A 23609-nucleotide genomic window follows, 5' to 3' on the forward strand; every position below is an offset into this window, starting at 1 on the left:
TCTAAAAGTATGCCATTGAGATCACAGTGCATCCTTTTCCTGTTTTAATATTGACCTCACATTTATTTAAGATATTTTTACCCTACCTTTCTCTGCAAGCAGACTCAAGGCAGCTTGCAACAAAATAAAACCATACAATACAAAGTTAAAACATGTTAAAAATCACATCGTAAACCTATTACCTCCTCCCCCATAAAAAAACCTCCTTTTGATAAACAAGTGCTTGAATCTTAAAATTCCATCCTGCCTTGGCATATACAATATTTAGTTAAAGCTTTCTTAAATAAGAATGTCTTTACACCTTCCGGAAGCTCATCAGGGACAGGGCAGCTCTTAATTCTTCTGGAAGGCAGTTCCAAAGTGCTGCTGCTTGCTCTGAGAAGGAGCCTTCCCTGTTCCTACTTAAGCGCATATTAGAGGGGGCCCGTGTGGAAATAAGGGTCTCCCTGCTTGACCTCAATGTTCACCCAGGTATGTAAAGGAGGACATGGTGTTCCAGGTAGCCTGGACTGAAGCCGTTTAGGGCTTCATAGGTAAGAACCAGCACCTTGAATAGGGCTCGGAAATGAATAGGCAGCCAATGGAGCTCTTCAATAACGAAGTAGTGTGCTCCCTGAGATCAGGTCCCATTAGAAGTCTGACTGGATATTAACACAAACTGTGGTTTCCGAGAATTCATCAAGGGCTGACCTACGTAGAGAGCATTGCAATAGTTCAATCTGGATGTAACAATTGCATGTACCACTGTGGCCAGATTCAAGCTCTTCAGGAACGGGTGCAGTTGTGTGTAAAAGCTGACCTAGTCACCACCGTCACCTGGGCTTTCAGGTTTAAGGCAGAGTCCAGGATGACTCCCAATCTGTGCACCTGAGATTTCAAGGGGAGTGTGACCCCATCCAGCTCAGGTTGTAACCCTATTTCTGGATCTGTCTTCCAAGAGACCAGAAGTACCTCCATCTTGTCTGGATTAAGTTTCAACTTGTTCACACTCATTCAGTCCATCACTGACTTCAGGCAATAGTTCAGGTGCAGAACTGCTTCCTTGTAAAGGAAGGTGGAAATGAGTAGTAGAGTTGGAATCATCTGTGTACAGATGATACCAAACTCCAAAACTCTGGATGATCTCTTCCAATGGTTTCATGTAGATGTTAAATAACATTGGGGATAGCGATGAGCCCTGTGGGACCCCACAGCTCAACAGCCATGAGGTTGAGCAGGACCAAGATCACCTTCTGGGAATGGCCCATGGGAAGGATCAGAACCACTGTGACAGAGTGCCTTTTAACCCCATCCCCTTGAGTCTCCCAATAAGAATACCATGATCGATGGTATTGAAGGCCACTGAGAGGTCCAGGAAAGTTAACAGGGCACACTCCCCCTAACAACTTCTCCATGTAGATCATCCATCAAAGCTGTTTCTGTTCCATATCCCAGTCTAAAGACAGATTGAAATAGATACAGTTAATCAACCCATCCAGAAATCCCTGGAGTTGTTTGGCCACCACCCACTCCAAGATTTTACTGATGAACTGTAAACTTGAGACCCTGTAGTTATCCAATATGGTAAGATCCAGGGACTGTTTTTTTAAGTAGTGGTATTACCACAGCTTCTTTTAATGAGAGAGGCATTAATCAGTTCCCTGATCCAGAACATACACCCCTTGGCTTGTTTGACAAGTCAAGAGAGACAGGGGCCAAGAGTGCAAATGGTGGTTTTCACTTCTCCAAGGATTCTGTTGGCATCCTCAGGTGGTACAAGTTGAAACAAATCCTCGGGGAGATCTTTCATAGATTCTCCCAATAATAACAAGAGAGAGTCATGCATGTTCCCTGAAAATAACTCTGCTGATTGCTACATTTGGGCAGGATATAGCGGGTTTGTTCATTGGAAATTAGTTGTTTCCTCCTCGATTGACTTTTATATTGCAAGCTCCCTAGTTTAGAAATTTTTCCTGTTGTACTCTCTAAAGTGCCATGATGATAAATGGCACTGATCTCTTTCAGAGATACACACTAACCATGTAAGAGAATCTAAAAAGCCCTTTAAGTGATACATGTGACATTTGTCCTACAATTTTCCATCTTCTTTTCAACAGTGTCCGGTGACTTCCATGCCAGTGGGGCCTTCATAGTTTTATACTGAACTTTAAAGGCATCATCTAAAGTGCTGAACTACTTGGGGAATAGAATAAAGCATCATGAATAACTCCTTTAAAGTTCAGACTAAAACCCAGTGTGCATTCACTATTCCACTGATGAAGAAACCACCACCTGCCATTGTAGTTCCACTTCCACTCAAGGACTGATTTGACTGCATGTTGTGCTAATCACTGTAAGTATTTAAGTCTCTCTGGACAATAGCCAAGAAGGAAATGGTTGTTTTTTCATTGTCTGCTGAATCTTTAGGGACAGTTGAAGACTTTTGTCCTCTTAGTAGCATAATGAAAAGATGCATGGTAGAAATTCAGCCTTATAGATTTTACAGATTCCTCCCTCGAAAGAATTTTCTTTCAAATCAGCAAATTATCTACAACTTTAGCATTTCTGTGAATAATTAATCCTTGATAGAGTTGGAACAGGGACTGCAAGAAACCTAGTCTCTAGAAAGCAGCCTGAAGTTGTCACCATCTAAAAGAGAAAATAACTAAGAAATCAAAGTGGCATCTCTTACTTCTAGGTCTCCTTTTCAATATTAAACTAATGGACATTGAGATCACAGTGAAATGTTCAGAATGACCTTAGAAGAAGAGCTGGATGATTAACTCCATTATGGGTTTTAAATTGACAGACATGGCTGTTGCAGAACATCCTTATCCACTTGCCTAAAAATTGCCTCTGTGATAATACAGTTTGACAAAAGAGGGGGAAAGAACACTTTAGTATTCACTATGGAAATCCATTAATTCTAGATATTGCCCATTACCTCTGGATTTGCTGGAAGACAGAAGTTTAATCTGAAAGGCAAAATAAGTTATTAAAAGATCAACTTTTTTTCACAAGGTATAATGACTGGTTACGTAATATGAGTGCCCACAGCTTCAAATGTAACATGAAATATTCAAAAGATAGTTTCACAAAGCATATAAGCATGAATTTCACATTTTATGCTAGGAAATGAAATAGAAAGCCAGAATTTCAGACTGGCACTGTGCTGTAAACTCTTTTGTAGTATGAAACATTCTCCCCATCAAACTAGTTTAATTACAAGAATCACAGAAAACTGCATATTTGAATATTCTCACAGTAAAAAAGAGAACATTCAAATATTCTGTTTGCTAATTCCATTCTGAAGTCAGCACAGTCCAATTAGATTTGCTCCATGGGATTCTGTTTATTTTATAGATAATGTCTTAGAGCAGAGAGGGTCTATGAAGCCATATGCCAGGAGATATGAAGTAACTTATTATACACAATCTGTGCTGCAATTATATCTTTTTTGCAAGAAGTAAAGCATAAGTAAATTACATTACAATTATAACAATGAAAGGTAACTACACTCTTTTTGTGGTGGATTTAAGCCACCAGAGGGAAGTCGAGAGCTTTGCACAGGAATATGAGTGTGTCACTTACTGTTTTCTCCTGAGTTTTGATGATCTTTGCCTGTTCCCTGAGTTGGGCACTGAGTGTTGCCATTTGCTGCTTACTTTGCTCTGCTATTTTCCTTTGGTCAGAAGACAAGGTAGATAGTAGCCTCTCATTCTCAGTCTTTAGCTGGGCAGAGAAAGTTGCATTATTCAGAGAGCTGGGCCAGTGATCATTGTGCCTACAACAAACACTTTCATAGCAGAGCAAAATGCTCTCAATGCAACCAGATAAATCGGGTTATCCTTGAATTTGATTTTGCACTGAAATCTTAACTTTTAAATGTTAAGATGTATATAGATCCAGCATATTTAAACATTTTCCTTGTTAGTTTTTCTTTCAGCTTCAGCTGAGTATCCACTGCAACCTTGTTTTGTGAAGGCCACCATGAGCAAATCAGATATATTCTTTTTGTTCTTTTTGGACTGCAAAAAAGGACCTATTGTTTTGGACCTGGTCATTTGGTAATATTCCACTGCTGCACAACCAACACAACAGTTGTGGGTGTGCGCATCAATTTTGGAGTGGGATGCTGCCTACAGGCTCTGTCCTTCCACATGAGCATTCTGAGCAATGCACTCACAAGGTCTACGTATGTGCAGTCCTAAGGATATGATCATACACTAAACACAAATGGAAAGAGTGTTGATCTACAATACAACCCTACTGTCCCTACTCTCCATATTGACTTATACCAGGGTAATGTATCTCTTGTCTTACTGGAAGAAAAAATTAGGAATCAGATGCTTAAGTGTACTCACCTGTTCCTTCTCTATTTGGTGCTCTTTCTGAAGTTCCCTCAGCTTCCACTTCCACTCCATTTTCTGTCAATATATAGATATGCCTTAGTATTATTCACATTTATTTTAGTATTTGAGATCACCACCAGTATAAATGTACAGGCAGTTCCTGAGTTACAAACCTCTGACTTACAAATGGCTCATATTTAAGAACGGTGGTGGGACAACAGGAAGTGAGATAAATCTACCCTTCAGAATGGAAATTCACTCCCGAAAGTGTTATCATGGGGGAAAGGTGTCTTCACTGAAGCTTTCTCACCAATTCTGGTTTCCACAACAAGTCATTTTTTTCAAATTGCAATTATCAGAGGGATAGAAAGTGAGCTGAAATATTCTGAACAGGGATACAGACAGCAAAACACAGGGGTGTTAACCCTTTTCTATACTATCCAAACCTAATATATACATATTTATGGCTAGTGTTCCACTCAAAATGTACCTGTTCTGACTTACATACACATTCAACTTAAGAACAAACTTACATAACCTATCTTGTTTATAACTTAGGGACTGCCTGTATTAGGAAGTCACCTGAAATTGCAAACATGCATTTCTTAATTTGTTCACATCCACTTCTGAGCCAAAATTAGGATGTTGTGCTATCTTAAAGCAACTATAAGGTTCCACCCATCATTCCTTTCTGATTCACTGAAGCTGTGAGGGATGCCGGTCAATGACCTGGTGCAGGCCCTTTCCAGAGGGGCAGTCCCGAATCTGATTGCTTAACTGCCAAGTTTTTTAAAAAATGCTCAATTTTGCAGAGTTCACTGACAAATGTGTCAATAGAAGCATCTTTACAGTTTGACCTAAGACATAGGTCCTCAAAACTAATTATCACTGAGTTCAACAGGGTTTATTGTCAGGTAAGGGAGCATGGCCTACCATGCTAATCATTTGTACATTTATTAATCAGAAAATTTTACTGTCTCAGGTGTAAATATCTGCAATATGTAGGGTGGTCAAGGTTTCTTGGTTTTATTGTGAAGCTTGATAGGGCTCATGTCTTCACTGAACTGGGAGGCTTGTTTGTTTTTCAAATTAAAATTTGACTGTATTTTTCTACATTTTATATGCATTTTAATGTACATTTGTAAAATACATGCATTTCTCAAATGTAGATTAAGCTTCATCTGGATTTTTGAAATCCAAAATAATCCAAAATCTGAAATTGTCCATGTGGGTGGCTGCAATAGTGATGTCTTTGCTTTCTGTTGTTTCAGTGCAAACATAAATGAAGTCCTGTTCAGATTTAGGTCTCATCTCCAAGATATCTCAATATTTATGTATATACTCACATGCATACATACATAGGAAATTCAGCAAGCAAGAAAGGGGTTATCAGCAAAGTGATGTCACAACATGCTACCTAGCTTGCTGTCATTTTTGTCCTGTCCACAATAGTTATGGAGCTTAAATTTCATGGTTTGGTCTTAGTTGACTAGAGTTTAACAGACCACAAAAAGTAGACACTAATACCATTTCCCAGCTACTTGATATGAGCAAGGCTTGTTATTGCAGAGCTTACAGCATGAATGCTCAAACTACTATTCCATCTAGGCTTATTACCTGCTGATCAATCTTTGCTTTCATCCCTTGTAGCTCCCTCTGAGTTTTTGTCCATTGCTGCTTGTCAACAGACTCATCATCCTGCAGTGTTCCCAGATTAGAGATGACTGTACTCTTGACTTGCAGTTCTTGAAGTTTCTGATGATGGAACAAGTGGTTTATGTAAAAATGTTGCTGTCAAAGATCTTGCAGTAGTGGCTGGAGAAAACTTGTACAAGAGATAAGTACCACTGAGTTGAGTGGAGCTGAATCCTACATAAGTGTGCATAGTCCACAACCTTAACCATTTTACATCTGCGTTCAGTCTCCCCATGGAAAAAGACCACTTGTTAGATAGTAAAACTCAAAATAAGAGCCAATATGAAATGTTTCCCTATCTTGATTGGGAAAACATAAGTAGTTTTAACACAGATTGGTCCCCTTCATAAATATAATCATAACAGTTCCATGGTTTTCTACTTATGAATGATGTTAGGGACCAGTAGAGAAATTTTGTCTCTGATATTTTGTTAGAGTTCTTTATAGGAGTTTTTTATGCTGCCTCCCTGCTTTGTGACTGGCTGCTGGCAGAGAGCATGGGGCAATTGAGGTGTCTGGCTATATGCAGCATGATGCACAACAATGGAGGCATCTTCTGGGAACGGTTCTGAAATATGACATCATTGTCATGTGTCTGGCTATGGCCACATAACCAAATGATCCCAATAATGCCCCATTTTCCATGGGACTTTAAATGGGCATTGAGTGGGTACAGGAGGAAAGGGAGAATTGTGGGAAGGGAGAGGGGGCAGGGAGCACACATCACCATTTCATCATGCTGGAACTGTGCAATGCATCTCCTGATTCAGGATCTCACGCATGTATTTTCTGCTACTTGGAGAGATTTCTCAAAGTCTGTTCCTGCCTTCTCCTTGGGTGTATAAATGAAGCATTTAAACTAATGAAAAATTGAGGTTTCCCAACAGTATGTATATTTGTACAAACTGCAGTAAACATAGGAAGAGTATTATCTGTATACATCCTTACCACAATCTGTGTCAACATGCTCTAGAGAATCATTACGTTATGTTATAATTCAAGATAACCATTTTCTTGTTTTAATAGATCTTAACTTGGGTCAAATTGCCCCTACAAGAATGATCTTTTATAGCAATGTAACACATTTAGAACCTCATCCCATTAAAGGTGGGATTCATCAGGCACTGTGGGGAACCCGTCACCCCATGATCCGCATCGCCTGGCTTCCCCCTCACCCCATCCCATGGGAGGAATTGTTCAGTACCCGGTTTCCCCCCGTTGTTGTCTATGCAACATGGGAAGCCTTCCATATTGCTATCACAGTGGCTTACAACACTTCCTCTTCACTTGCACCACGGAGCCCTGACAGAATTAGATCTACATTGTGGGATGGGACCTGGCATGTTCCAAGCCGCAAATGAAGAGGGAGCATTGCACAATGGACAATTTTGGCCATCTGATGAGGTTGTAAGAATGAAGGGAACTTTCCTATCCACATTAGGAGAAATTAGAAGACCAGCCTAATGGATCAAGCACCTAACTTTATTTAGAGACAGAAATGCATTTCTTCCCCACCCTGAAATACCAGAATCTGAACACAATGAGATCCCTTTCACATATTTCCAATTTAGTAAGGTATTCTAAATATTTCCAGATTAACTTTTCATCCAAACAACATTGTGTTTAGATGCTTAGTTTAGCTTTTTAGACTAGGCATATAAACCAACTTCATATGGACACCTACTATGCAAACAATCCAATATTCCTCCCAAGTTATCAGAGAGCTCTAAACACTAAACACTTTATGTGTAAGAAGATACCAGATGGATAACATTCTCTGTCAGATTGTTTTCTAGAGGAAAGCCAAGGCAATACAAAAATATTTTTCTACATAGCTCCCTTCGAAATCATATTGCATAGCTTACTGTCCAGTAGTGATTCATTGAACATTTAAGTAGACAAGAAAATAACAAATCATACATTACCCTTACCCCTTCCAAGGCAGTATTCCTGCTGGAAATATCCTTGAATTCAGTAAGGAAGAGCTGCCTAAGGTCTTCCATTTCCTTTTCGAATTTTGCTCTCTCCTCCTCCTTCCATCTCTCAAATTTTTTTCTTCCTTCCTCTTCTCTTTGACGAATATTTTCTGCTTCCTATCAAGGATATCAAAATTCAAAATTGGTTAGGAAAAATGCAGAAAGGCTGTGGCTAACTAGAACAATGTCCATTTTTTCAGAAATCTAATTTCTAACTAAACTACATATATTCTGAGGGACTCATGATCAATATGGGCTTTGCTGGTCCAAGGTAGATATTCACAGGATAGAGGAACCTTTTTCAGCCAGAACTATGCCTCACTCCAAGTTTGATCTATCCCGAGATCAAATAATGCCAGGGGATCAAATCCCATCAAAAACCAAAGACTCTCTTCCTTCTACCATCATAGTGCCATATCCCCTTACCCATTTTAGTTTTCTCTATATAAAGAGAAGCATTAAGTCCCTTTTTGCATAGTCTGGGTAGTCCTAAGCACTGGCTTACTTGGGTATCTACTTCTTGTGATGCTTACATGAAACATTTGTGAAGTGGGAACCTCACTGTTAATATAAGTCAGTGGCAAGTAATAATAGAAGATCACAGCAGAGATTCCATGTATTCAGTTGATCCTTGAAAAGATGTTTTTGTTCCCAAATTGTAGCAGTATCGGGCCCCTGTTTTGCACATTCCCTCCAGCCAAACAACAACTGTCATGTTAGGTGGAATCTTTTGAGTTGTGTTCAAACAGCAAACAGTGAGAATTTTGGAGTATAGAAATGTGGAATAACCTCTTCACCCATTGTCCTAAATGGTTCTGCATCCTTGGCCAGAGAAAAGGGCCTGGGAGGCAGAGCAGGTTCCAGTCTGGAATCTCCAAAGACATATGGGAAACCTCTAGGGAGCACATTGAGCCCCTGAGCTGCAGTCACCCTTCTGTAGGAGGCTATCAGCCAGTCCTTTGGGCTTTTCTGAGTCGTTGTTCATTCATATGTTTATTAGTTCATACCTGAGTTCTATAATGACTCTCAGTCTCCAGTTGGATATGGGTTTCCTTCAGCTTGACCTTCAGTTCTTCAATTTCACTTTCCATTTGCTGCACTTGTTTCTTCTTCTCCTTCTCTGTAAAGTTGATTCCAAGAGAGGCAACATTAGCAATGCCCTCAATTGCAAAAAAATATCCTGTTTCCATTGTAAATATAAATTGTTGGGGAAAACAACATGGCCAGAATACTCTTGGACAATTACTAATGTGCAAACTTCTTCTTTCAAAAAATATGTTTTGAGGGGTCTAAATATGTTGTGAAAATACCAGATTAAGTAAGGTCATTTTGAAGCTTAAAATAGCATTTTAGGTTAAACATTGTTTGATTTCTGAGTGGTCTATGAATGTTCAAATGTGATAGAAGTGCCTTCCATAAACCATGGAGGGCTTTGGAGAGCATTTTGGAATACTTTCATCTCTTCCTAGGAGGCTGAAAGGGTCTGCAGCCTATACTTTGCCTACCTCTGCTCTAGAAGTTCTGGAAATTATGGCAATACTAAATTATGCTGAATAGAAATTCCTCTCCTGTTCACTGCAGTTTGAAATACCTTTCCCGCAGAAGCTCAGAATGAATACACATTGACCCCAGGAGCTCACCAGCTGCAGTAGCTTCAGGGTGCCTGCGTTGCATGTGGGCTTGAAGAAAGGAATAATTCATGAAGGTCTTGTCACACAGCTGGCACTACCGAAAAAGAGAGGGGAAGCAGATGAAAAGTTTCAAGATATAAAGCACACTGAAAGGTTAAGCATAGAAGTTAAGGGTGAGAGAACTTCCCATTCTCTTCTTATTCAACCACTTTACATAGAATCATCACATAGCTGGGAATCAAAAGAGTAACTTGACTGCCACTAATATTAATGCAGACCTGCTCATGTGTTAAAAATATTCTCAAGTACTAGTCCTTGTATCTAGAAACTTCTGTGAAAACAGCAGCTCATTGTAGTCCCTTTGTAGTCCTAATAGTTGACTATTGATCTTTGCTTCTGCGACCTTTCTCATATAAAAAAGGTAAAACAAAGACAAAAAGCATACATATTTCCTGCGAACAATCTAACTGCATGGGTCTAATTGATCCTGAAGGACAATCGTGCTCAATTGTCTGTATTTTATCTTTGTAGGATGTGTTAAAAGAATAACTATAACAACAATAATAAACAACTTGATAGAGGGCAGACTCACACAGAAGAGCATATTACCTCTTTTTCTACCTCACTAGCCATCTCTATATAAACACCAAATATTGGTATTTGGGTTTGCTTGAAAAAGTTATATTTTTTAAAGTACAGCTCCAAAACTCATTCAGCAATAATAATAATAATAATAATAATAATAATAATAATAATAATAATAATAATGCCTCTTTTCTTCTGTCAAAAGAGACCCAAAGCGGTGAAGAATACAAAAAATAATACAATATGCAATTGTGTTCAGGAAGTATGTTCTCCAACATAACCTTTATAGGAGAGGAGATGTATAAGTGCATACATTTTCCTATGTATACTTAATAAATATTTGGGATATATACAGCTACAATAAGCCCTATTTCTATGGGGGTTAGGGGTATAATTCTTGTGAAAGACAAAAAAAATCATGAATAAAAAACCCCTAGATGTTTTAATGGAGAAAACACCTCTTTAGGAATTTCAGGGATTCCTAAACAGATCATGATAATCAAATCCACGAAAGATAAACCCCCAAATGAGGGGTTTATAGAAAACAAGGAATACTCACAAAAGCTGTTTGCACTATCTATTAACATACCCAGACATAGATATAATACTGAGAAAAGGACCAAGCCCTTTCTGCTTCTCCTTAGAACTAACCTTATGGTAGTTATTGGCTCCGGCTTGCAGGAGCAACTGCTGGGTGGCAATCATCTTCTTACGCCTCCTGCTCTCTTCCCTGACACTCTTCAGCTCTTCTGCTTGCTTATCCAAGCCATGCTTGAGGCGCTTGATGTCTTCAAGGGCAGCCTGGTGCTGCTCCTCCTGAAGTGCCAAGTTCATGCTCAGGTACTCCTGAGAGTGGAGCAGGTATTCAATGATCAGCTGGGCCATCTTGAGGACCTTTAAGAGAACAGGGTCTACTGGCTGTTGACAGTATGGACACTTCTCTGCATCAAGATTGCAAAAGGTGACACTGTTGATGTTTTCTTGGAGGGTAGCAAGATCCAACTCACGGGCCACCCGATCCACATCGATGGCACTGATTCGCCTCCAGTCTATGGTGTCCCGCCGCAGTTGGAACTTAAAGGCAGGAATCACACTAGGAGTGGCTAGCATGTTTCCAAAGTGGTCACTGCTACTCTGGAAAGGAAATGTTGAGCCTGGCATACCTGCCCAATAATTTCGATATACTGGCCGTGGCAATGGGTAGTAAATATTGAGTGCAAAAGGCTAAAAAACAAACAACAAAACCCATATGGGTACAGATGAGTCAGAACTGGAAGAAACCAATAACTACTGACTTACAATAATTTAGTATTTACATGTAACTACATATTCAAAATGTAGATGTAAGGTTTGTGTAATATATTTCTGCTGTTATTATTCTACTGAAGTACTCAAATCCTCCCCGCCCCAAATATCAGTTTATGTGTTGCCATATCAGTTCCTTAATCAGCTATTAATTCAAAAAATCTAGTAAAATGAATCAAGAAATAAACAAAATAGCATGATAAACATATGAACACATGGAAGTGACTGCTTTTATAGTTCAAAAGTTTGACTTGCTCACAATGCAATACCTACAATAGGTACTCCAACTTCCACCTAAAACAAGAATCACACACAAAAGCCTGTTTGCACATTCCATAAGCACACACACATACATATTTATAATTTCTCGGGCAGTAAATGGTTAGAAAAATGTACGTAACTATTCATGTTGTGTTTATATTCCCACCCAAAACAGATCATATGCAAACTAGATCTCTGCATTCACAAATCAAGTAATAGATAGTACACATACTTTACATGCTTGATTTTGACAATATAGGTTGACCATCGTTTATCTAGAATTCAAAAGTCCAAAATTGTCTACGTGACTGGCTGAGAGAGCAACATCTTTGTTTTTTGATAGGTCAGTGTACGCAAATGTTATTTCATGCACAAAATTATTAAAAATATTGTATATAAAATTGTCTTCAGGCTATGTGTATATGGTGTACAGTGTTCCCTCACTACTTTGCGATTCACTTTTCGCAGATTCGCTGTTTCGCGGTTTTTCAATAAACTCTAAAAGACTATTATAAAACATAAAAAATTACAATTTACAGCCTAAGGAAGGGAGGAAGGAGAAGCCAAAAGAGAGAAAAGGAGCCCAAGCAGCAACAGCAGCAGGAGGAGGAGATTTATCAACATACAATTGGTTGATAAAGACTTAAAATAGTGTATAACTACTAAAATAATGTATAAATATCAAAATAAATATCCTGTCCCTACTTTGCAGATTTTCACTTATTTCGGGTGGAACCTAACTCCCGCGATAAGTGAGGGAACACTGTATATGAAACATGAATGAATTTCCTATTTAGATCTGAGTTCTATCTCCAAAATATCTCACTATGTATATGTAATTACAGACAGTCTTCAAGTTACAAACAAGATAGGTTCTGCTGGTTTGCTCTTAAGTTGCATTTTATGTAAGTTGGAACAGGTAACTTTTTAAAGTGTAACTCCAGCCATATGTGTGTGTGTGTGTGTGTGTGTGTGAGAGAGAGAGAGAGAGAGAGAGCTTTGGATAGCATAGGGAAGGGATAACACCCCTGTGGTGTTTGTTTTGCTCTCTGTGTCCCTGTTCAGAAGATTTTCCCTCTTTCCATCCCTGCAATAATGGGATTTTGAAAAAAAAATGGCTTGTTGTGGAAACAAGAGTTGGTGATAACAGCTTCAGTGGAGTCACTTTTCCCAATGATAACTCTTTCAGGAGTGAATTTTCCTTCCTAGGGGTAGATTTCTCTCATTTCCTGTGGTCTCACCCCTGTTCTTATCTATGAGTTGTTTCTAAGTCAGATGTTTGTAACTCAGGGACTGCTTGTTTTCCAAAATCCAATAAAATAAAATAAATCCAAAATACAGAACACTTCTGGTCTCAAGTATTTTAAAAAGGGATACTCAGCCTATATTAGCCTAACGCAAATAAACTGTATTGGCTACATATACATCCACTTTATTTGTTAAAATACTTAAAACTATTGTTGTATAAATGTACATAAATGAAAGAAAGAAAGAACCAGAAAATACAACAGTCAGAATAAAACAATTAAATAATAATAATTGAACTTACACTCATGCAATTGCACATTTGGCATTTCTTCTACCTCAATGGTCAGGGACTACAACAAGCCAAGTTCTCTGTTGTTGGCATATAATATTTTTTGGGGAAGAGGCTCTTTTGATTATATTAATACATGGGAATGCTGATCTATTCATCTATATATCTACCCAGGCAGAAATAATAATGTACTTTGGAAGTTGGAAATGAAATCTAAAATATATCCCTGAAAGAGCTAGGAGGCTGCAGATTTACTGAACTCTACATTGTTATCTTACAAAATCTGGCTTATCTGAGAACAACAAACCAGGATCCCAGATTTAGACTTCACAATACAATTACCCCATATACTCATGTATAAGTCTAGAAACTTTAGTCTTTATCTTAAGTACTTTATCTTAATTCTTAACAACAACAACAACAACAACAACAACAACAAAGGAACCTTCCCCTTCTCTGAGTGGAGTGGCAAAAAGTAAGATTTTAGTCTGTTACAAGAAGAATCACCAATGCCATCTACTATTTCCACTGATGATCTGTTTCTGGACTTTTTGAATGCCTGGACAGAAAAATAGTGATGGTGGCCAGGGATGGCTGACCTCCTGAGATAGCACTGATGCTTTCCCCTCTCAGAGGAATGACCCTTGACTTATCTATGGGTCATAAAAATCCATAATTTTGGCGCCAAAACCTGCTTCATCTTACACATGAGGTCAACATATAAATGAGCTTATATGGTATTTCCACCTATTCAACTGAAGGGGGAATAAATAGCTTGCGCTCATTAGCATGCAGGTTGTTCACAGTAAGCCATGAATCTTGCTTTAGTCTTGTGACTGTAGGCAATGTAATATTAATACATAGAAAATAAACTGTGCATTAAGACACAAACACAATTTGATACCAGTAATATTTTTAGCACTTGGAAGAAGGCAACGAAGTCATTTGCAACATTTCCATTTTCTCACTCATTGAAAATGATAAATTAGGGACATTTCCATTTCTTTACAATACTGAGAAGATCATCTTATTTTATGTTGAAACTATGGTGTTTAATTAGTAACATTTAGTGTACCATTCTAGACAAATATCAGTACATAGATTCAAAACAATCTATTGCTTTACTTCTGCAGATAGAATTAGATGACAAATATTGTAATGCTGAAATGTGGAAAAGTAGTCCTTCATAGATTCAAGTATTTATGTTACTGCCCAACAGGGCTTGTTCTGATTTGTAGCAACTTTGCATAATTTAACTTTTGAAAACAAAGGTATCTGGCACTATATTTTTATTAAAATATTTACTTTAAATATTCTATCCATTTGAAATGTATTTGAAGCATAAACCCCCTGCATGTTTTTTTAGAAATAAATTTCACTGAGTTTAGATGAATTTACTCCAAGCTAACTATGTATAGGATTTCAGCAGTGTAGTGCAATTCCATATATGTTACTTGAAATAAACTTCCATTATGCTCAGTGAGTCTTATTCTGAAATAAATGGGGGCAGGATTGCAGCCATGGGGATAAAATTCTTACAAAATGACACCTACCATGTTTTCATTATAGAGCTGCTCAAATACTGTCCTGATCTATCTGGACCCCTTGCAACAGTCAGGCAGTTGTGTTGAGCAACAGTGTGTTTCTAGGTGTGTCCTGAGTGATGGTAACAGGACTCCAAAGTTCTGCTCACAGTAGCACAAATATACCATAGCTAAGCAGAACACTCCAAGTGGTTAAATATTCATTCTCTGCTTTGTGTGCATTTGTTTGAGGCTCCAGTGTGAGCAAACAATGATCAAGACAAACAACTGAGTGATACACTTGCTGGATACATTTCAGAAATGCTGAACTCCCTGTCATATTATTCCAATCAAGCACCTGTTCAGGACTGGAGATCCAAATGAACTGATGCTAGGCAACAACGTGTCCTTTACTGGGGGTAATGGCCAGACGCCCAAAATGACGTGCCTCCCACTGGATGAATCCTTGCTGGAGGCTAACCTGGAGGTGCCCAAGTCAAGAGGAGCCCATGGCAATGGGCTTTGACCAGCATCCAAGGTGGTGGCACTAGGAGAAAAAGGTCAGGGGTTCATATACTGTGAAGAGCATATGGCACTGGAGCAACAGGATGCTCAGATGGCAGCTTTGGTTTTTCCACTATGTTACCCCAGAAGAAAATGCAACTGCTAGCAGAATTCCAGCCCAAAGCATAGATCAAGAGATTCAGGCATTGGGGAAAAGAAGTGCAAAGTATCCTCCACTTTTTAAAATCAGAAATCCTAACTAGTCCAAAAGTGTGCAGGCAATTAAAGGTGCTGGCCCAAATACAGACACGCAAAGTTGTGAGTTGGATAATGCTTATGAGTATGCTGTTTCCTCTAGTAATGTTGATGGCCTGTATTCAATCAAGTATAATCTGGTGGTTTGAGTATTGGATTATGACTTTTGTAGCTAGGGTTTGAACCCTTGCTCAGCCATGAAAAGTACTGAAGGCCATTCTACATAGCCATATAATCCAAAATATCAAGACAGAAAATCCCACAATATCTGCTTTCAACTGAGTTATCTGAGGGCCTTTCCAGACAAACCCTGTATCCCACGATCTGATTCCAGGTTTTCTGCTTTAAACTGGATTATATGAGTCTGCACTGCCAGATAATTTGGGATAAACAGAAAACCTTGAATCAGATCCTGAGATATAGGGCTTATCTAGAAGGCCCCTGAATCCACACTGCCATATATTCCAGTTCAAAGCAGAAAATGTGGGATTTTATTTCGCTGTGTGTAAGGGGCCTGAGTGACCTTGGGAAAGTCACATGCTCTCAGCATCAGAGGAAGCCCACAGAAAATCTCATTTGAACAATCTACAAGAAACCCTATGACAGGTTCACCTTAGAGTCACCAAAAGTGAAATGAATCACAAAAAGTGAAATGAATGAAGGTACACAACAACCATCTATGCACTGGTTGGAACTTTGAAACCTTGCCACCTCATCAGACAAGCAGATTTGCTCAGCATATTCTGCTTCCCCTTCAGATGATTTACAGGCACTTCTGGCCTGGCTCCATGCTGCAAAGGGAGAGAGAAGAGCTGCCACTGTGGCAACACTGGAGCCTTCCCGTGTTGCCTTCCCTTCAAGGGGGGAAGCCGGGCGGTGATGCTTCCCCCATAGGATGAGGGACAAGGCAAGGCAGGCAATGTGGGGTGTGGAGTGGTAGCTTCTCCACACATTCCACCCCCTGCCAGAAGCCCATGGATTTGCCCCAATGTGGAGAGAATCCATGGGCCTTTATAATAGTTTTTAATAGGTTTTTAGTCTGGAAAGATTTCACTCCAGGGCAGATAGTTCTGGAGCCTCCGGTGGCACAGTGGATTAAACTCTTGTGCTGGCAGGACTGATGACTTGCAGGTTGGGTTGCTGACCTGAAGGTTGCCGGTTCGAATCCAACCTGGGAGAGCGCGGATGGGCTCCCTCTATCAGCTCCAGCTCCATGTGGGGACATGAGAGAAGCCTCCCACAAGGATGGTACAAAGGGTCTAGGCATCCCCTGAGCAATGTCCTTGCAGACGGCCAATTCTCTCATACCAGAAGCAACTTCAAATCATGTTTTATTGATTAGCCCATCGGCCGTATCAAAACATCTAACGCATAGGCATACATACAACATACAACCCACGGTACAAAAGAAGTTAAAATAAACAAGCTGTTAACAAGACCCCGTTCAGGTCAAATATCTGCATCACCTCCACAGTTTACCCCAATTGATTCCAAATATGCAATTCTCACCTGTGTTGCTTTGAGGGCTGTTTTGTGTGTTATTTTAGGATTCTGGTTAGCCAACAAAAATGAAGTTTTAATATGTGGGTCCCAGTGTGTTTTGTGAATAATGTATGGCCCCAGGCATTGGTCTCTCTCTTTCTTATACAATTCACAGCTGGACAGTACATGTGTGATATCCTCCACCTCTGATGCTCCACAAATACAAAATCGTTTGTTGTATGGAACTTGATTAAACCTTCCGTGTTTGACCATTGTATCCAGCTGCTTGAAACGAGTTCTGGTAAATACCCTCCTGAGGACCAGAAGCAACTTGCAGTTTCTCAAGTCACTCCTGACACACACACACACACACAAAAGTTCTGAAAAAAACATTTTTGCACCCATTTCCATTTTTGTGTGTATTCTAGCCCCCCAGCTATTTTTTTTATCCTTCTACTGTTTAACTCTATCTACTGAATGTGAGCCCATGACTGACCTTGTCAAGCAGCTTCTCTATTGCCATGCAGTAAGGAGCAGGATGCAGAAGAAAAGCAAAGGGCTCCTTGGGCTTGAGTATCTCAGTTCTAAAATTGGGCCTGTTGAATATCAATTAATTCTCCCATGTTGTATTTGCTATTGTGTAGGTTATACAGTTTCTAGCATTTTAGAATGAGGCTATTATTGCAATGCAGGCATTCTTCACTTAACAAAGTCTCAGCCAAGAAGTTCCTTTTCATAATGTCTTTTAATGTTCATGCAGCCTCTACTTTTCTTTCTTGTTTTCTGCCCGATTGGAAGAATTTTTTAAAGCAACATCAGCATTTTTAGCAGTATTAGGAGGATAGGGAAGGTGGGCAGGAGAAACACATACTTTTAGTGTTGGGTTGCTCTAATGTATCTGCAGTAATCAATGCAATAAAATTTGATCTGGAAATGAATAGGATTCTTCTCTAGGTGATCCTTTTGTAGTAAAGAGTGCATCTACACTATAGAATTAATGTAGTTTGACACCATTTTAACTGTCATGGCTCAATACTATGAAACCCTGGGGGGTTGTAGTTTGGAGAAGTACCAACACACTTTAGCATAAAAGACCTTGTAAAATTACAATTCCCATGATCCCATAGCATTGACCAATGGCAGTTAAAGTGGTGTCAAACTATATTATTTCTACAGTGTAGATGCACCCCAAGTGTGCTTACCTCATCAGCTACTTGTAGTACGTTAAAGAAGTACAGATCTATAATGGAAATCATTAGAAAAGTTGGAACTGGTGAAAATTCATCTCTGTATGGATTTTGAGAAGAAGCCTTACCTAACCTGGATGTTTAATTTCACATGTCAATATTGTTTGCAGAAAAATACTGAATTGTTGTTCTTTCTTGTAGTATAGAAACTCATTCCTATCCCTTCCATGTTAATTCTGTTTCTGATACCAAATTTTCTGTTAGAGATGTAATGCCCAGGAATACATCTGTCTTGCTAACCGAGATATACTTCTACATTTAGAATCCATTAGTGGTGCTAAAACAACTTGATTTAGGCCCCTGAAAACATTGGCATTCATGCATCTATCTCACTTTCTTCTTCCTGGAAAAAAGACTTTGTTAATAAGTAGTAAAGCAACCCAGGTATCATAGGAACAGAGGCTTAATGAGGGCTCAATGTACATTAATTAGGATAAATATCTTTTATATAACTTCGAGTACCTGGAAACTGAAACAAACGAACAGAAAAGCTTAAAGCACACTCATTGATTTCTATTTGGAATGTTTATCCTCATGAAATAGCAGCGGGAGCACATAATGATCATTTTATGTTTTTCAATAATTAAAAAACAAAGCATTCCAAATCTATGGTTCTATTCACTATAGAGAGGAGGTTAGTTATGGGCCAAGTTAGTTCTAATCAAGAATATCACCACTGTCTCTAGAATCAATTCAACTGAATGTTGCCTCTCCTAACTAGCTCTGCAACCCCAATTTGTAGGCTCTGCAAACTTCAATTACTCCTGCTTTTCCCAGAATGCCTTTTACATTATTTATTAACTGGCAAAGCATTTGCCAATATAATGAGCAATGTCTATGCAAAGGCAATGCTTGAAGTAGAGCCAACCCAATGTATTTTGCTGCCTGAATAGTGGTAGAAATGGTTCCTTCTTCTCAATTCTACCTACAGAAGTGGATGAGACTAGCAATCCTGCTTCAAAGTTGGTGATGTGACTGAATCATCCACCATCCTGAGCATAGCTCAGGGTGCATTTACCCCAGTATTTCTCAAACTTTGCTCCTCCAAAGAAATCCCAGCCAGTTTACCAACTGTTAGAAATCATGGAAGCTGAAGTCCAAAACATCTGGAGGAGCAGAGTTTGAGAAACACTGATTTACGCTGAAGAATTAATTCAGTTTGAGACCACTTTTAACTGTCATGTTTCAATGCTATGGAATCCTGGGAGCCTTCTCTGCCAAAGGGTACTGCCAAAGAGTACTGGTGCCTCACGGAACTACAAATCCCAATAGTCCATAGCATTGAGCCATGGGAGTTAAAGTGATATGAAAGTGTATTAATTTTAAAGTGTTAATTCAGCCTCAAAAGATGCTGGACAGGCTACTCAATCCTACAATAGAAATAAATATGCATGGCCTGCTCCTTCCACCTTTTTCACCCCACCAGCATCTGCTGCCTGAGTTGATTTCCCCACTCTGCCTAATTGCAGGGCTGGCCCTGATTTGTAGATAAGGTAAAGGTAAAGGTTTCCCTTGACAGTAGGTCCAGTCGTGTCCGACTCCGGGGGTTGGTGCTCATCTCCATTTCTAAGCCGAAGAGTCAGCATTGTCCGTAGACACCTCCAAGGTCACGTGGCCGGCATGACTGCATGGAATGCTGTTACCTTCCCGCTGGAGCGGTACCTATTGATCTACTCACATTTGCATGTTTTTGAACTGCTAGGTTGGCAGAAGCAGCGGGTGCTCACTCCGCTCCCGGGATTTGAACTTGGGACCTTTCGGTCTGCAAGTTCAGCAGTTCAGCGCTTTAACACACTGAGCCTCCGGAGGCTCCGATTTGTAGATAGCAAAACCCAAAAGGATGCAGGGTGAACGGAACTCTTGCAAATTTTCTACATTGTTGCTTTTACTCAATGTAGGATTTCTACATTGAAGGCAAAGCCCTTCAGCTTCAGAAGTGGAGATCAACTGATTTATCAAAACAAACAAGCAAACAAAACAAAACAAATGAGATATAACATTTTTGGCTAGATTGCTATTACTGTTGCAATCACTGAATAAAAAACTACACTTTCCCCTTATCAGAGTCTATACCCACAATTTGGGCCATGAGTGACTAAAAATCAAACCTGCTTGTTATTGCATATCATACTTGTATTGTCACCATTGCTTAGCCTAAACTCTATTTTTGATCAGGCCAAGTGTGGTGGAACCTTAATTGCTAAGTGGGATATTTTTACAGAAAGAATAGCCACATTAGCAAAATAATTGGGAATATTTGTGTATATGAAGGGAGGCTTTATATACTGGAAAGTGTCTTGATAGTGCCGTACGTGTCTTGCAGGTCTCAGCACTCTGTCCCATCCCTATTGCTAGGGCCAGACTAAGGACCTCATCACATGGAGCGCTTTCCCTATTGTACGACACTTTAGGTCCATTTCAAGGACGAAGTGGCACAGAGCCCATCAGATGACATGTGTCAATTTCTGACTGTCATCTGTTGTCTTTGGTTGTTTAAATGGAGCTGAAGCATGCTGAAAGGAGGAAGTTCACAACACAGGTGAGAAATCATGTTCTGAGCCCCTAGTATATGCCAGAACTGTCGCTAATGGAGAAAAGCACATGTGTCCCACCTCTTTTAATGTAAGGGGCTTGGGGGAGAGCAAGCGATCTCATGGAAGGAAGAGTTTTTAGCAAGATATTAATGTTTTTCTCTTAAATTTGTGTATTTTTAATCTAAGTGTTTTAAATTGCTTTATGTGCTTTACTGATTATATAGTATTTTAATTTAAGTTGTAAGGAGAAGCATGTAAGAAAATCATAATCACCAAAATCATCTTTTTAATTAACTCTCAGGGTCTTTCTACACTGCCATATAATCCAGACTATCAAATCAGATAATCCAGATTATCATCTTTGAACTGGATTATCTGTGTCTACAATGCCAGATAATCCAGTTCAAAGCAGGTAATGTGTATTTTACACAGCTGTGCAGAAGAGGGTAGTGTCCTTATCTACAGGTTTATCAGATTCATTCACAAATATGGCTGTGAAATTTGTGCTTCTCTTGCTGCTGTAAAAATCCAGAAACCAGGTGGTGATCCTCACTTCAAACCTCTATACACAGACTCCAGCCTGATTGTCAATTATTCCTTTTCTTTCTATGGCCCCTTCCACACAGTTGTATAAAATCCACATTGAACTAGATTATATGGTAGTGTGGACTCAGATAATCCATTACAAAGCAGGTATTGTGGATTATTGGCCTTGATATTCTGGGTTATATGGTTATGTGGAAGGGTACTAAACCATCACAAAAGAGAATAACCTTACGAACATCCTTCTCCCTATGCAAAACTCAGCAGTCTTTCTCACATCTCCCAAGTACAGTATAACCTCAATATCCATGGTAACTAAGGTTTCATTCATCTGCATCTGACAAGGTTATGTCCCTTCTAGTGATTTCCAAGATCCTACAGTACAACTGTGATATTTTTGGGCCAGAAGTCCTTCATGTTGATAAGATTCACTATTATTCATAGTTTTGCATATCCATGCAGAGTTCAGGGTTGTATTCCCTGCAGATATGGGAGTTATACTGTAATATACTTGAGAAGGAAGAGGGGGATGTTGTAGATGCCCTTTAGGCTCGGGTGACTTTCTGAGGGCCATTCCAGACAGGCCCTATATCTCAGGATCTGATCCCAGGTTTTCTGCTTTAAACTGGAGTATATGAGTCTGCACTGTCAGATAATCTGGGATAAACAAAAATCCTGGGATCAGATCCTGGAATATAGGGTCTGTCTTGAAGGGCCCTGAGGCACTATTGGAATTTTCCAGCTTCCGCAAACAAAGAATATGGCTAAAAATCATTACAAGGAGTCCTTGGTGGAGCAGCGTGTTAAAGCACTGAGCTGTTGAACTTGCGGACTGAAAGGACGCAGGTTCAAATTTGAGGAGCAGAGTGAGCACCTATTGTTAGGCCCAGCTTCTGCCAACCTTGCAGTTCGAAAACATGCAAATGTGAGTAGATCAGTAGGTACTGCTCCGACACGAAGGTAATGGCGCTCGATGCAGTTATGCCAGCCACGTGACCTAGGTGGTTTCTACGGACAACGCCGGCTCTTTGGCTTAGAAATGGAGATGAGCACCAACCCCCAGAGTTGGACACAACTGTATTTAATGTCAAGGGAAAACCTTTATCTTTACCTAAAAATCATTACAGTGAATTTTCAAATCACCCATGCTCCAGTACTATCAAATTTTCATTTTTGATCCTGCTTTCTAAGCAGACTGCATCCTATTCAGCTGCCCTAATTCATTTCCTAGTAAATAAATACCATCCCTGCCACAGTGTAAATCCTCCCCAATTACTTCAACTCTGTCTGGACACAAAGAAGTTTCCAACAAATCTGATCTGAAGGAAAATGTTCTTAACTGAACTGGTTAAATTGGACGAATAGAGAGGGAGAGCTGCTCGGTTCACTGGTTACTTCCTGTCTTAGGAGTTCAACTGTTTCTTTGAGGGCTGTACTTTACCCAATGCAACAGCTGCTAATGCTTAACTGAGCGATGGAAATATGCAAAAGCAAGAGAAGGCAAGACTTGGCTTGAACACAGCATAGCCTGTGGGCCTCCCAACTCCTCCTACTTGCGTTGTTCTCAAACTTTTCCAAGGCAGAACTTCACAGTTCAAAAATTTACTTCTGGAAAACAAAGAAAGCAAATCCTTACCTGTTCTCAGGATGTATGTTTTGTAGAGTGATTCTGGGAGCATATGTGTGATAGAAGCAGGGGGTGGGAGGGAGAAGGTGGGAGGAAGGGAACTGATGCAAGTAGCATGGATTTTAGGCAGAACTCCCTGAGCTGGAATCCTCTCTCTCTCTCCTCCCACCCAGGAAATTCAACACCATCCCGGCTAGATCCCAGCACTGGTTCCCCAGAGCAACAGAGAATCGCTTTCTCTGCCTAAACTTGCAACGTCAGGAGGGGTGAATCATTAAAACCAACTTTCTGGCTCTTTTCTAAATGAGCTTCTTCTCCCTTGGAGGATGAAAACAGCTGTTACGCTGTCCCCAAAGCCAAGCTGTTGCTGTAGTAACTTATGAAAACATTGTACCTGATTGCCGCCTCTTTCCCTCTCTGTTTACCTTTCTTCTACTAATATCATCAGCTTCAAACTGACCAGAATGTAGAAGGAGGGTTAGATAATCACAGTGTATCAAAACATTAGTACTCTGGGGTCTATTAAGTTGTTGCCTGTTGGGTATCAAACAGACTCCTGTAGCTACAATTCTG

The 23609-nt window shown here is 39.7% G+C and overlaps 1 protein-coding gene across 2 annotated transcripts in view; it reads right to left on the reverse strand.

Annotated features, from left to right (window-relative positions):
• The window catches only part of dzip1l (DAZ interacting zinc finger protein 1 like), a 44347-nt gene extending 20893 nt beyond the window's left edge, over nt 1-23454 (reverse strand). The window contains exons 1-9 of one of the 2 annotated variants that reach the window (XM_008106390.3): nt 23046-23454; nt 10870-11442; nt 9643-9727; nt 9010-9122; nt 7958-8119; nt 5949-6086; nt 4344-4406; nt 3571-3711; nt 2924-2954 (exon numbers count right to left, since the gene is read on the reverse strand). In XM_008106390.3, the coding sequence (XP_008104597.2) occupies nt 2924-2954; nt 3571-3711; nt 4344-4406; nt 5949-6086; nt 7958-8119; nt 9010-9122; nt 9643-9727; nt 10870-11379 (1243 nt within the window). In that variant the 5' untranslated portion in view covers nt 11380-11442; nt 23046-23454. Of the gene's footprint in view, nt 1-2923; nt 2955-3570; nt 3712-4343; nt 4407-5948; nt 6087-7957; nt 8120-9009; nt 9123-9642; nt 9728-10869; nt 11443-14874; nt 16379-23045 lie in introns of those variants that run through there. The other variant, XM_003218414.4, reaches the window with a different exon arrangement.
• Nucleotides 23455-23609: the final 155 nt, after the last annotated feature.

This window comes from Anolis carolinensis, chromosome 3 (genome assembly GCF_035594765.1).
Source record: "Anolis carolinensis isolate JA03-04 chromosome 3, rAnoCar3.1.pri, whole genome shotgun sequence".
Lineage (NCBI taxonomy): Eukaryota > Metazoa > Chordata > Lepidosauria > Squamata > Dactyloidae > Anolis > Anolis carolinensis.